Below are 13852 nucleotides of genomic sequence, written 5' to 3'. Positions count from 1 at the left end.
CTGGGCCTGCCTATTCTCCTTCTAAGAGGAAAAGGGGTCCTTTCCATGAGATTCTTCAACTTCTCTTTAAGAATAGTCATTATTATTAGGATCTAGAACTTCCAGGTCCTGCAGGCTAAACTGACCTGGGAATTGGACTCTCCTCCACTGTAAGCTCCGGATCAAGGGGAGCTGGAGATTCACAGAAAGAAAGCCAGATTCTTCCTCATTGCTTCAGACTTCAGCCCTTTCCTTCAGGGTTTGCTGAGAGATATTGAGGCATGGTGGATGCAGACCTAACTGACCTTGGAGTCAGGAAGGATCTGGTCTTGGAAATAATGAGCTACTGAACATTTTTGAATAGTATAGTCTTTCTATTAATTCGCTCTGTGACCTTAATTCAATAAGCATTTGTTAAATTCCTTATTTTGTGTAAGGTACCATGCTAAGTACTGAAAGCTTTGGAATTCACTTCCCCTTTCTGGGGCTCAGTTTCAGATGTGTAAAATGGGGATGTTCATAAGGATTTTGACTGGCAAGGAATAGTAGAGATATTTTTCACAATTGATATTTTATTTTATTTTTCCATTTATATGTTATGGAAGTTTTCAACATTTATTCATATATATATATACATATATGTGTGTATATATATATATATATATATATGTTACATAATTTCCTTTCACCATCCCTTCCCACTCCTCTCTCCTCAGTGGTGAACAGTCTGGTGAACATTGTACATATACATTTGTGTTTAACATATTTACAGATTAGTCATTTTTGCTTTGAGGAATTAGGATTAAGGGAAAAGAAAGAAAACCATGAGATAGAAAAGAAATACATAAGAGGAATTTTTAAAAAGTGAATGTAGGGGTGGCTAGGTGGTACAGTGGATAAAGCACCAGCCCTGGAGTCAGGAGTACCTGGGTTCAAATCCGGTCTCAGACACTTAATAATTGCCTAGCTGTGTGTCCTTGGGCAAGCCACTTAACCCCATTTGCCTTGCCAAAAACCTAAAAAAAAAAAAAGTGAATGTAGTGTTCATTCAGATTCTGTAAGGATTTTTGTTTTTATTCTATTTTTCTTCCTCTGAACATGGATAGCATTGTACATAACAATGGACAGGGTTGTCCTAGCTCTCTGAACTGTTGAAAGTTGCATCCATCAAGGTTGATCATCTTACAATGTTGTTGTTAATGTGTACAGTGTTCTCTTGGTTCTACTCCTTTCTCTCAGCATCAGATCCCATAAGTCATTCCATGCTTCTCTAGAAAACTGATCATTTATGGTTTCTTATAGAACAACACTATCCCATAGTATTCATGTACGAGAACTTGTTTAGTCACTCCCCAAATGATGGGCACCCCTTCAATTTCCAAGTCTTTGTCACTACAAAAAGAGCTGCTATGAATATTTTTGGAATATGTGGAACTTTTGCCATTTTTCATCAATTCTGCTGAATTTAGGTCTAGTATTGGTATTGCTGGGTCAAAGACTATGATCAGTTTTATTGCTCTTTGGGCATAGTTCCATGTTGTTCTAGTAGAGATCTTTTTGAGGGACTTGTTGAGAGTTCACAAAGTCAAGGTTGAGGGCTTTGTAGCATATACCAGTCCTAGCTGCTTAGGTGGCTGATATCTTTGGTTTTTTTACATCACTTTCACATATGAATATATTCCAATCCTCTTCCTTTGCTAGTGAGTCTTCCCTTAAAACAAATCTGAGAAAGAGGAAAAAAACAATTTACCACAATGTCAACCGAGTGATACTATAAGTAGCACTTCAGCCCCACAGTCAATCCCACACTTCTCTAAAAAAAGGAGAGGCATATTTTCTCAATCTTTTCCCAAAAGCCTCTGAGTTTTTTATTTTTATTTAAATAATTATTGATATCTTTTGTTTTTGCATTATAATCACCTTCATTTCCCAATATATTCTCCTTTCCCTACCCAGAGAGCCATCTCTAAACCAAAGAATAATAAAGTGAGGGGAAGGAAGGAAGAGAATAGTTTAACAAAACTAATTAATTAGTTTAGTACAAAATATTCCACAATTAGGAGATAGAAAGATTCTCAGAATCTATTTTTCTTGATATGTGATCCTGAAAAAAGTCATTTACCTCTTTGCCTCAGTATCCTCTTCTGTACAAAATGGATAATAGTAATAATAATAATAATAATAATAATAATGATAATAATACCTACCCTGGTTGTGAGGAACAAATGAGATAATAATGGTAAAGTGCTTTTCAAAAGCACAAAGGGCTATATAAATGCTAGCTATCACCACCATCTTATCTCATCTCTTCTTTGGTACCAAAGTCGGTTTTCATAATTTCTCAGCACTCAGTATTGATTTTGTGGTTGTCATTGACATTCTTTCCATTTATGTTGTTGAACTCACAGAATCTATACTATTTTCCTGGTATGTCTTATCCACTTTGAATCTTTCCATGTATTCTCTGTGTTCTTTACTGTTTTTATAGTACAGTAATATTCCATTATGTTCACATGGGATTTCCCAATTAATGTACCATCTCCTTTCTAGTCTTGGCTGCTACACACAATGTTGCTATTAATATTTTGATGTAGACAAGGCCTTTCTTTCTATCTTTGACCTCTTTGGGGTGTGTGCTTAACAGTGGAATCTTTGGGTCAAAGAGCATGGACATCTTGGTGACTTTTCTTGCATAATTCCAAATTGCTCTCCAGAATGGTTGGACCAACTAGCAACTCTGTTAACAGTATCTTAGTGTTCCTGCCTTTCCATCCCCCCAACTCTAACTATTCTTAACCTTTTATCATATTTGCCAATTTTCTGAATGTTTAAGTTCAGAATTATTCCGACTGGCATTTTTCTTGTTAGTGATTTGGTATTTTTTTTTTGCAAGGCAATGGGGTTAAGTGGCTTGCCCAAGGCCACACAGCTAGGTAGTTATCAAATGTCTGAGGCTGGATTTGAACCCAGGTACTCCTGACTCCAGGGCTGGTGCTTTATCCACTGCACCACCTAGAAACTTTCTTTCATGTGGTTGCTACTAGTTTGCAATTCTTTTGAGAACTGTTTGCTTATATTCTTTGACTTCTTATCTACTGGGCCTCTGTTTTTTAAGCAGAAGTCCTATAACAATCTCCAGAGCTGTATGTGGTTGTCTAATGCTATTTCTGTAGCACTATAAGGTTTACAAATCACTTACATGGAGATAGCTATATTAAGGAATTTGGGAAGATCTTAACCTGCAATGTAAATGTAAAGAAATTGAGACACAGAGAGGTTTTGTGATGTTCTTCTCGTCACACAGCTTTCTAAGCAGGAGCGGGTATTTATAATCTGGACCTCTGACTCCATTCAGTTTACTGCTCCCATTTACTTAGAAGAATAGAACACAATCTTGGAAGACAAATAGACCTAAGTAAGCCAAGACAAAATAATTCTCAGAGAGGAAGCTACCACCTTCAGCCTAGTGACATAAGGCCAAGCTCACGGGAAGTTCAATTTATCTTTCTGACGTGGAGGAGAGACAAGTGGACAGGGTTCTTGCAGCCACAATCAGAAGTTAGTGTATTGCCTTCCTAGAAGTGGGGAGCAGTCTCTTTCTGGGGCGAGGGGATCCCAACTAGATCTCTAAGCCTTGTCCTGGTGCTTTCAAGTTACAGCTATATAGTTCCTGTCCTGAGCAGTTGAACAAATAGAAGACAAATAGAGGAAACAAATAGAGAGAAAAGTTTGGAGGATCCTATTGGGTTCAGCCAGGACTGAGACCAAGGGTGAAGGTTCCCAGATCCCAGACCCCATACTCTGGATGAAGCCATGAGTTCAGGAGGTATGGCCTTTTGCTTTTCTTTCCTGGGTTGCCTCCACCTTGGATCCAAGGCTTAGATTATGCTCCCAGAATCCAAGAAATCGAATCCTTTACGCAGAGAAGTTGGGCTCCTCTTCTTCAAGGGACTGTTCTCCTGAGGAAGTTAAAGGTCATTAGCAGGGACCCCAAGGGCCCCACTGTGGAGAGACCTCAATAAAGGGGGACTTTTCTGATTGAGGCTTATCTCACTATCTAGGGTTGGGAGTTTTGTCTACTCCAAGGACATCATTATCAGTCTTAAAAATGTGACCCCTGAAGAGAATTGCTGCAATTTCTTCTGTGAGGACTGAAGGAGGGTTTAAAGGTTTCCAATCCTGGTAGTTTGTGTCTTCTTAAAGGGACTCTGTGTGTATATAGTTGGAAAGGGGTGGAGAAGGAACAGAGGATACTGTAAGATATAATGGAAGGGAGGTTGTTCTTAATCAGTATTTCTCTTCACTGGCCATTTCTTTCCAATGACAAATTCCTTGTCAGAGTTTAGAATGCTCTCAATGCGTTCTCTATCTCTCTCTCTCTCTCTCTCTCTCTCTCTCTCTCTCTCTCTCTCTCTCTCTCTCTCTCTCTCTCTCTCCTGATAAAATCATAAGCTTCTTGAGGGTGGGGAATATTTAATTTCTTTCTTTATGTCTCCTGTGTCTCTGAGGCCACTGCCAACCCACCTCCCCAGATCAGCATTTTGGGGTTCTCTCAATGTAATTAAATCCTAAAGATGATCCACATTCAGATTAATTTGAGGCTGGATTTGTATAGTCTTGAATCCTTCCTCATCTGTAAAACCAGAAAGCATGGTGGATAGAGCACTGGACTTGAAATCAAGAAGGCTTATCTTCCTGAGTTCAAATCTAGCCTCCAACATTTACTTCAAGGTGTGATCCTGAGAATGTCATTTCACTCTCTTTGCCTTAGTTTTTCCTCGTTTTAAGATGAGTTGGAGTAAGAAATAGCAAACCACTCCAGTGTCTTTGGTAAGAAAACCCCAAATGGCATCCTGAAGAGTCAGACTAAACTGAAATGACTCAACAAATAGCTACCTCATAGGGGATCAAATGAAATAACACATGGAAAATGTTTGATAAACCTTTAAGTACTATTTAAATGCTGGACATGCCTAATGATTGATTGCCTGGAAAGGAAAACACTTGAAGAAAGCATCACATCTACCTTTAAATATCCCAGGGCTGTCATGAGAGAAAGAGAAGAGCCCAATGCATTGTGACTTTAGAGAAGAGACCTTAGACCAGGGAAAGTGTAAGTTATAAGGAGACTGCTTATGATTCAATATAAGGACTAAGAATGATAATAATAATTACTATTATTATAGTTTGTATTTATATAGAACTCATCTTCCTGGGTTCAAATCTAGCCTCAAGCATTTATTAGCTGTGTGACCCTGGGCAAGTCACTTAACTCTACTTCAATTTCCTCATCTGTTAAATGAATTGGAGAAAGAAATGGCAAAGTATATCTTTGCCAAGAAAATGCTAAATGGTGGTTAAAGCACCGGCCTTGGAGTCAGGAGTACCTGGGTTCAAATCCAACCTCAGACACTTAATAATTACCTAGCCGTGTGGCCTTGGGCAAGCCATTTAACCCCATTTGCCTTGCAAAAACATAAAAACAAACAAAAAAAAAACCAAACAAAGAAAATGCTAAATGGTGTCATGAAGAGTTGGACAGGTCTGAAAATGACTGAATACTTGAAGCTGCACTACCAAGTGCTTTGTTGTGCCCACAATCCTTGGAGGTACTATCTACCAATTAGAGCTAATGTTTGTCCTTCATTCTCAAAGAAGACTAGAGCATCAGGGAGGTGATGCCATGATATGCAAGTAAATTGGATTTGAGGGAGGGGGGCTGTGCTAAGTCACTTTCTCCTCCAGAGCCATCTGGGTCCATTGGCCAGATATGGATGGGGACAACTGGAGATGGCCCTGAAGTCAAGGCAATCAGGGTTAAATGACTTGCCCAAGGTCACCTAGTTAAGTGTCAGTTGTCTGAGGTCAAATTTGAACTCAGGTCCTCCTGACTCCAGGGCTGGTGCTCTATTCACTGTACCACTTCACTGCTAAGAGAACTATTCTTCAATCAAATGAATTGCTTCAAGTGGTAGTGAGCTTCCCCATCATTGGAAGTATTCAAGTCAGGGCTGCGGTGGGAAGCCTTCATGGACAAGGCAGGACAATCTGACCGCACATTCTACGATTCTCTTATCAAAGGACCAAAGAAACACGTAGAACAAGAAGGAGCTTCGGGGGCCATCTGTACCTATGCCCTCATTTTGCTGATGAGGAGGCAGAGTACCAGGGAGTTGAAGTGAATTGTTCTGAATTGCAGTGTTGTGATGGATTGGGATTGAAATGGGAATTGATTGTTGTGATGGATTAGAATTAAATGCACCCACCACTGTGGGATGCGGAAGCACATCTTTGGTAGAGTTCAGATCCTCTTGGAGCCTTCCCATGGCTCTTTGGGAAGAATAAAAAGGGAGTGGGCTGGCATTGCTTGTAAGCGTCCCTGAGGCTCCGCTCTAATGATCCTAGCAAGCCTCTCCAATGGTCCAGTTCTAATGTCCTCCCACCAAACTCTATTGCCCTCACTGTGTAGCCTGCATGTGACTTACATTTGAACTCAAACTCTTGAATCCCCATGCCTACAGGTCCTGCCTCCCAGGCAGACAATAAATGCGTATTGTCTTTGTCTAGAACAGTTCCCTAAGCTTTGTAAGGGTCCGTAAAAAAATGCCTGTGTTAGCAACATTTCCACCCTCCCCCACACGAGTTGTTTTCCTATCAAATGTTAGATATAATTTTTGTTGTTGTTGTACTGTTATTTCATTTGTGTCTGGAGTTTTCTTGGCAAAGATACTGGAGTGGTTTGCCATTTCCTTCTCGACTCATTTTACAGATGAGGAAATGGAGGTTTAAATGACTTGCACGGGGTCATACAGCTAATAAGTATCTAAGGCAGGATTTGAATTCAGGTCTTTCTGACTCCAGACCAGGTATTCTATCCATTGCTCCTCTTAGCTGCCTTAGATATGATTTTACTATATCAAAAACTTATCACATGTCACAATTTAGGGGACTGGATCTTGTTCAATAATTTTCCAGTAGCCACTGATTGGAGTGGGGTGGGTAGCAGAGGTATTTGATATCTCTGAAGCCACTGTCAGCCTTCCTCCCCAGATCAGCATTTTGGGGTTCTCTCAATATAAGGAAATCCTGAAGATGATCCACAGTCAGATTAATTTGAGAACACTGGCTCTGTATAGTCCTGAGTCCTTAACAAATGCTTGTCCCTTGTTTGAGAGAGATGGAAAGAACTCTGGAGACCTGGTGTCCAGTTCCAACTTGGGACCCTTGGTAGCTGAAGACTCAGGCTCCAGCTCCCTTTGTGCAGGGGAATAACTGTCCACAGATTTGGAATATAAAAGATTTGCAAACTCATTACAGGAAAGGACTTGCTGACAACTTGAGGAGATCTAGAAAGGTTTGATGTGGGCTGATACTGAGATTTCAAGAAGTGGGGGCATTCAGGACCTGCTTCCCAATTTCTAAAATCTGGGGAACAATATTTGTGTTAGATCTCCCAAGAGCCCTCAACATACACTTTGTAAATCTTTAAACCCTTTGGAAATAAGAATTGCTAATGATTGGATTTAGTATTAGAAAATATACATTTTACTTTTGTTTTTCCTCTAATGAGCTTACATTCCTTCCCGCTCTCTTGAGTCTCAGTTCTCTTAATTGTAGAATTGAACTGGATGGTCTTTTTAAAAAATTGTTCCTTCAAGTTATGATAGTTTATGATTAAACCTAGAGAAAAGCCCCATAAGAGAGAGGCATTCGATTTTGAGCTGGAAGGGGTTGAAGAGGCCATGTAGGTCAGTCCCCTCATTTTTCAGAGGAGCACGCTGAAGGTAGAGAGGTGAATTGACTTTTTTCCCCAAGGTCGCATAGGCAGGAAGTGCCCTCACTGGGATTTGAACCAAGCCCAGCCAGGCCAACTACAAATCCAGTCCTCTTGTCCACGCTCATGCTGAGTAAAAGATCCTTCTTTATTTGAGGTGGTGGGAGTTTGAAAGTCCTCAGTATTCTTAGACAAGTCTTCTTTCTCTTTTTCTCCCCACCCCCCAAATGAGGAGGCCAGCAATAGAAGTCTGTCCCTTGACAGCGATAAGAAATTTAGTTGTGTGGTTTGGCCCCTTCTGCCTATATCTCCCCACCCCCATCCCTGACCACATCCTCCTCCCATCTGGGCCTGTCAAACACTTCTCATTCCCACCCAAGGTTGGGGGAAATCAGTCTGACACCTGGATCCTGGTCTTTCACCCAGAAATCAATAATAGTTAAGCTTTTTATGGGAACTTAGCCCCAGATAACAGGAAAACAGGTTAAAAAAAAAAGTCCCATCAACCCCTTGGTGCAAAGGCAGCTGGATCCTAATCTTTTGATAATCTGGGCTGATAAGACTCTGCTAGACAGAGTCCAGCCTACTAAAAGTCCTTGACCTGACCGTGCCAGTCCTAACTCTCCTGCCCTCTGTACTCACCCATACCACTCCCAGGCTGCTTGGCATGTATGAGGGCGTCAGAGATGTACAGTGGACATGCTGCCCTAAGGTTTTGTTTTCTCTCTATCCTAAGCATTGGGAATAGATTCCCTCTTGTGACTCTCCTGTTTTGTGACCAAGAACACACATTTTACAGATGATTTAAAAGGACTAGGAAACAGACGGAATTGTATTAGCTCTCAAGAGAATTGAACTTACTAACTTGGTTTTCTGAACACTCTTCTCTAACCTAGGATCTTAAAGAGTTGACTGAAATGGTCATTTAACCCAACTCCCTCATTTTACAGATGAGCAAACTAAAGCACCAGGGAGGAAAAGAGACTTGTCCAAGATCTCTTAGTGACTGAACCAATATTTGAAACCCAGTGTTCTTCTACCCCCTCCAACAGTCTCAAAACATTAACTCTTCTTCCTCATCTCCAACCATGCCCTCCCCATGGAGGGGACTTTGAAGAGGCAAAGAGTCAGGGAAAGAGGTTGGAATTTGGTGATGGGAGCGAACAGCTTGTCAAAGGGCAAGTGGTTTGTTGCTGGTAGACTTTGCCCCTGGCTGGTTTAAAAGGGAAGCAGGAGGCTCTTTATCTGATTTCGGAGCTGATGCAGAGCAAGGCAGATAGGGAAAGGGGGGAGTGAGTGGTGGGGGTGGGGAGGGCTGCTTTGGGAGCTGGGAAAAGCAGCCCGGGTTGCACCTGGTACTAGCCTTCTTTGATAAAAAGTTGATAGGGTCGATAACGTGGAGCGGCTGCAGTAACCACTGTTCTTGTGGCCACATAGGAACGCTTTCACCGGGATGGATAAAAATCAATATGCCATCTACTTTGATTTATAGCCAAAAATAATAGGACTTTTATACGGCATGATTGATTTATTTGATGTTAATCATCGGGCTTATCGCTGGTATTAATAATCTGAAATGCTGGTGACGTCACCGATGGGCGTACTTTCTGGGTGCCCATCGATTGGGGCCGCCGTGGTTATCAAGCCCAGGATGTAAAGGCAAACATGTACTTTGTGCACTAATCTGTCCCACTGTCATATGCACATAGGCTTATCGGCAGCATCTCCAACAGCAGTTAATAAGGGAAAAATAATTGTTATCAAGTTGCTAGGCATATACCACACAGAGAGCGAGGCCCAGGAGCTGTGTTTAGAGAGGCGTCCACCAGGTCTCCGGGTGAGGCAGGAGGGGCGATTCCTCTGCTTGTTATAATTATTAACAGCAACCGTCATCATCATCATTATTATTTCTGTTAATCAAAGAAGCCGCAAAGTTTTCAAGCACCAGGAAAAAAATGGAGGCAGTTGTATTCCTCCTCTCTGCCCTCCCTCCTCCTTGGGTTTCCTCCAAAGGCTCAGCCTGGTCAGTCTTCTCCCTTCTTTCCTGGTGGCTCTTAGGAGCTGGTCATTGACCTGAGGCCTGAAGGATTGTCAGTCTGGAGTTGGAATCCTCTGTTGGCCAAAGGGCATGATGAAGACCACCTCCAGGGGGTGGTGGGGTCTGGACCAGGAGGGAGGGGAGATTCTTAGAGATGCCGAAAGGTCCTGTGCCTACCTTACCCCTCAAGTCAGGAGCAGGAAAAGTGACTGTGCTTTTACCTCAACAGAAACAGACACTCCAGAAGGCCCTGACGGCCCCGAAGGCCCCAAGGACTTGGAGGAGAAAGAGTCTGACCGAGGTCCGGAAGAGGCGAGCCCATGGAATGGGCCAGGTAAACGACCCCTCTGATTGCTATTTCTCCCTTTGCCATCCTCTCCCTGCCATTCCTCCATCTGGCAACAGCCCGTTTTGGTGTAGGGGCAGTTCATGGGGACATACTGAGAAGACCTTGGTCTCCAAAGAAATTCCTCCAAGCGTTGCAGAATGTGAGATGCCCCTCTACCCCCACTCCTTCTTAGTATATCCCTGTGGAAGTCATTCCCTGTATTATTTTCTCCTCTCTTCCTCCACCATAGTTTCTTTCCTCTATCCATCCCACTCTTCTCCTTTTTCTTCTTTTTCCTTTTTCCACAGTCTTTCTCCTGCTCCCTCTTCTTCCTTTCTCTTAGTTTATGAGTTTTAATCTTTTTGTGGAGACATGGATTGCCTTGACAGTTTGGGGGAACCTAGGGCCCCTTTCTCAGAATAATGAATAAATTTATAAATATATACATAAAATGAAATATATGGATTATAAAAATAATCATTTATGGTGAAATGAAGATGCAATTTCCTCCCCATTCAAATTCAAAACCCCTGTGAAAACTAGTCAGAGACCTTGGTAAAGGCCCCATGTAAAGAGCCTCTGGTCTAGTATCTCCCTCCAGCTCCTTTTTTTCTCTTCTCCCACCTGCCCATCTTTATCTTTCTCTGTCCCTTACTTTCTCTCTTACCTGATACTACCACCTTTGTTCCTGTCTCCTTAAGCCAGGATTTTTCTTTCCCTTGTTCTCTCTTCTTATCATTCATTATTTCTATGTCTCTCTTCCTAGGGTTGGGAGTCTTTCCACCATAGCAAGAGTTAGATTCCCCTGACTAAAACATGCCATATCTTCAGGGAAATCCCAGAACCAGGTATCATTACATGAAAAGTCTTAGGAATGAAGCCCTTAAATTCTGTCTCTCTCTTAAGACTAGGATTCAAAGTAGGGTACCATGAGGCAAAAAAAAAGTCCTGTCCCCCCAAATAGAGAAGGGAAATCTGTTGAAGTTGCATCCTAAAGCACAGTTAGTACTCATTAGAGGAAAGAGAAAGCTAAGTTCTCACTCAGATGCTTCCAGTGGTAGAATGGCCAGACCAGGCTGGCTATGGTATCAGCCCTCATTCCACTATAATGGAAGTCTTTGGAAGACTACAAAGAGTTCTATCTACATTTTGTGGTATCTTGATCCCCTTCCTTCCCCTTTTACAAATTTGGAATGAGAAAGATAGGGGAACGGGCAGCTTGGTGGCACAGTGGATAGAACACTGGCCCTGGAGTCAGGAGGACTTGAGTTCAAATCTGGCCTCAGACATTTAATAATTACCTAGCTGTGTGACCCTGGGCATGTCACTTAACCCCATTGCCTTAAATAAATGTTAAAAAAGAGAGAAAGATAGGGGAGACAGGCACCATTGAAGAGCGAAGAAAATAGCTATGTATGTATAATGTGTCTGGGTTGAGGGGATGGATGAGTGGATGGATGGATGGAGGGTTAGACAGCTAGGAATTTATTCATTCATTCAATGAAATTTGGATGATACAGAAGTGAACAAAGCATGGGTCCCTCTACTTCAGGAAGTTGCCATCTGATAGAGGGTGAAAATAGAATAGTAGGATGAAATAAGACCCACCCTAATGCTGCAGTGGAAAGAGCACTGACTTTTTGAGGAAATGGATGCTGTTTTAATTCCTGACTTTACTATTCATTACCAGTAGAACTTTGGGCAATTATCGATTCTAGGTGTACTCCTTTGTAAAATAAAGGGGTCAGACCAAATGTGGTTTGTTTTTCAATCTAACGATTATGATTAGTGCTGTTCAGAGAGATCCAAAGAAATTACTATTGAAGTTCAGTGAAGGAAGAGCATCTATCCACCTGAGAATAATGGAGAAGGTGCCATTTGAGTTAGGCCTCATAGGTAAATTAGAATTTCATATTTCAGACATTCCTGAGAAATGGAACACTGTAAGCAGGATGTAGAGCCCATAAAGGGGAGAGGGAAAGGAACTGTTCTAAGGAGATTAAGAAATAGTTATCAACTACAGATATCATCTACTTCAAACTTAAATTAGTTTAAATGTAAAGATAATAAAAGGAAGTATCTTCAAAGAATGGCTATGAGGGGACTCACACAGAACATGAAGAGAGTAAAGTTGGGCTATACTTAGATTTCCGAACCCATTTTTACTTTGTGTCTATGTCTGGAAGGGCTTAGATCTATAGAGAGTTTTCCCCAGGTGGAGGGATTTGAGTAAGGATCATTTTGAAATAGGCACTGGTATCAGGTGAAGGAATTGAGGAGATGGGTTATTTCACATTGCTGACAGCAAACCCAAAGGCAACTTTTTCATGACTGATGGCATCTCTTCCCTCTGAGAAACAGTTAGAGGTAATGTGACTTTGATCAGGGCTGGCTCTTGAGGATGGTAGCTTTGGGGCACTGGCGAAGTCCAGAGGAAGATATTGGAGGGAACCCAAGTTCATTGGACCTCCCATAGCTACTTGGCTCAGATCTGATGGAACAGAGTCTCCACAGTTGGCTGGAGTGGTTCTGGGAGAATCCTCACCCTGGGTTCTGTCGTATGGGAGGGGACCACCCTCTGTCTATAATGTCAGTACTTCAGGGATCTTCGATTGTGTCCATGTATGTCAGCCAATTGACAAACAATTATTAAATGTCTCCTTTATGCTGGAGCTGGACCCAGTGAACTACAGCAAAAGTTAACCAGTCCCTGTCCTCAAGGTGCTTTTATTCTCTCAAGGGAGCTTTGCAAACCTTAAAACACTATATAAATAATTGATTGATTGATTGATAAGCATGATGATCATCATAAATAATGGCTGAAAAATCCTTTCTCCAGTGACCAACTTGGGGATAAGTCTCTCTGGACTTAGCTAGACTGATCCCAAAATAATGGACACAGAATCCAGTCTACTTCTGAACCCTGGTAGGAATTCTTGGAATATTCATTTCTCTATTATAATCTTCGGGACCCAATACCACGACTGAGTAAGACTTTAGTGGAGAAATGTGCCCATCATAGGAGAAAAAATTTGTATCCAAAATATCCAGTACCAATGGAGAGATACTCAGAATCATTATAAAGAGGACATGAGATAACCTAGATGAGTCTAAAAAAAGATTTGTGGTTTAAGTTACTTGGAGAAACCCAAGTGAAGCTAGAGATACTTTAGGAGGCTCAGGGCAGTAGCCCCCAACAGAACTTTGGTATATTATGAAATCGTGAATTCTTTTATTAATCAGATCATAGCACTGTAAGAGAGAGAACATTTAATTCAGTTCCTTGGGGATTTTTTTTCCAGATCAGAAAATGAGCCTAGAGGTTAAGTGACTTGTCAGAATCTCTTAATAATAATAAGCATCAAAGACAGGACTTGGACCCATGTCCTTTGTCTTCTGAGTCAACATTCATTGCATTGTCATGCTTCCTTCTTGGCTGATGGTTGACAAGAAGGGTAGAGGGTGAAAACCATGGAGGACAGAGGAGGAATGGTGTATATTGCTATTGTGGTGGTTGTAGTAATTGATAATAATAACAATTAATAACAATAATAGTAAAACCTTTCTATAATGCTTTAAGTTTGCATAGCTTATGTGATATGTGAAGAAAGAACTGGAATGGGGGGTTGCCATGAACCCCAGAAAATTTATATGTGTGTGGTAGATTGGGAAGAGATTGGAGATGCTAATTTTGAGGATGGTCTCTTAGTTTTAGTCATTTCCCCCAGTGACA

The 13852-nt window shown here is 41.5% G+C and overlaps 1 protein-coding gene across 1 annotated transcript in view; it reads left to right on the top strand.

The window, feature by feature from the left end:
* ZFPM1 (zinc finger protein, FOG family member 1) overlaps positions 1-13852 on the top strand; it is a 193050-nt gene that overhangs the window by 75655 nt on the left and 103543 nt on the right. Inside the window, 1 exon segment of the mRNA XM_074201367.1 lies at positions 10021-10125. Coding sequence (XP_074057468.1) covers positions 10021-10125 — 105 coding nt within the window.

The sequence above is a fragment of the Macrotis lagotis genome, chromosome 1, assembly GCF_037893015.1.
Source record: "Macrotis lagotis isolate mMagLag1 chromosome 1, bilby.v1.9.chrom.fasta, whole genome shotgun sequence".
NCBI classification, from domain to species: domain Eukaryota; kingdom Metazoa; phylum Chordata; class Mammalia; order Peramelemorphia; family Peramelidae; genus Macrotis; species Macrotis lagotis.
Note: the sequence above shows the minus strand (reverse complement) of the source record. Positions and strands in the feature narration are given on the sequence as shown.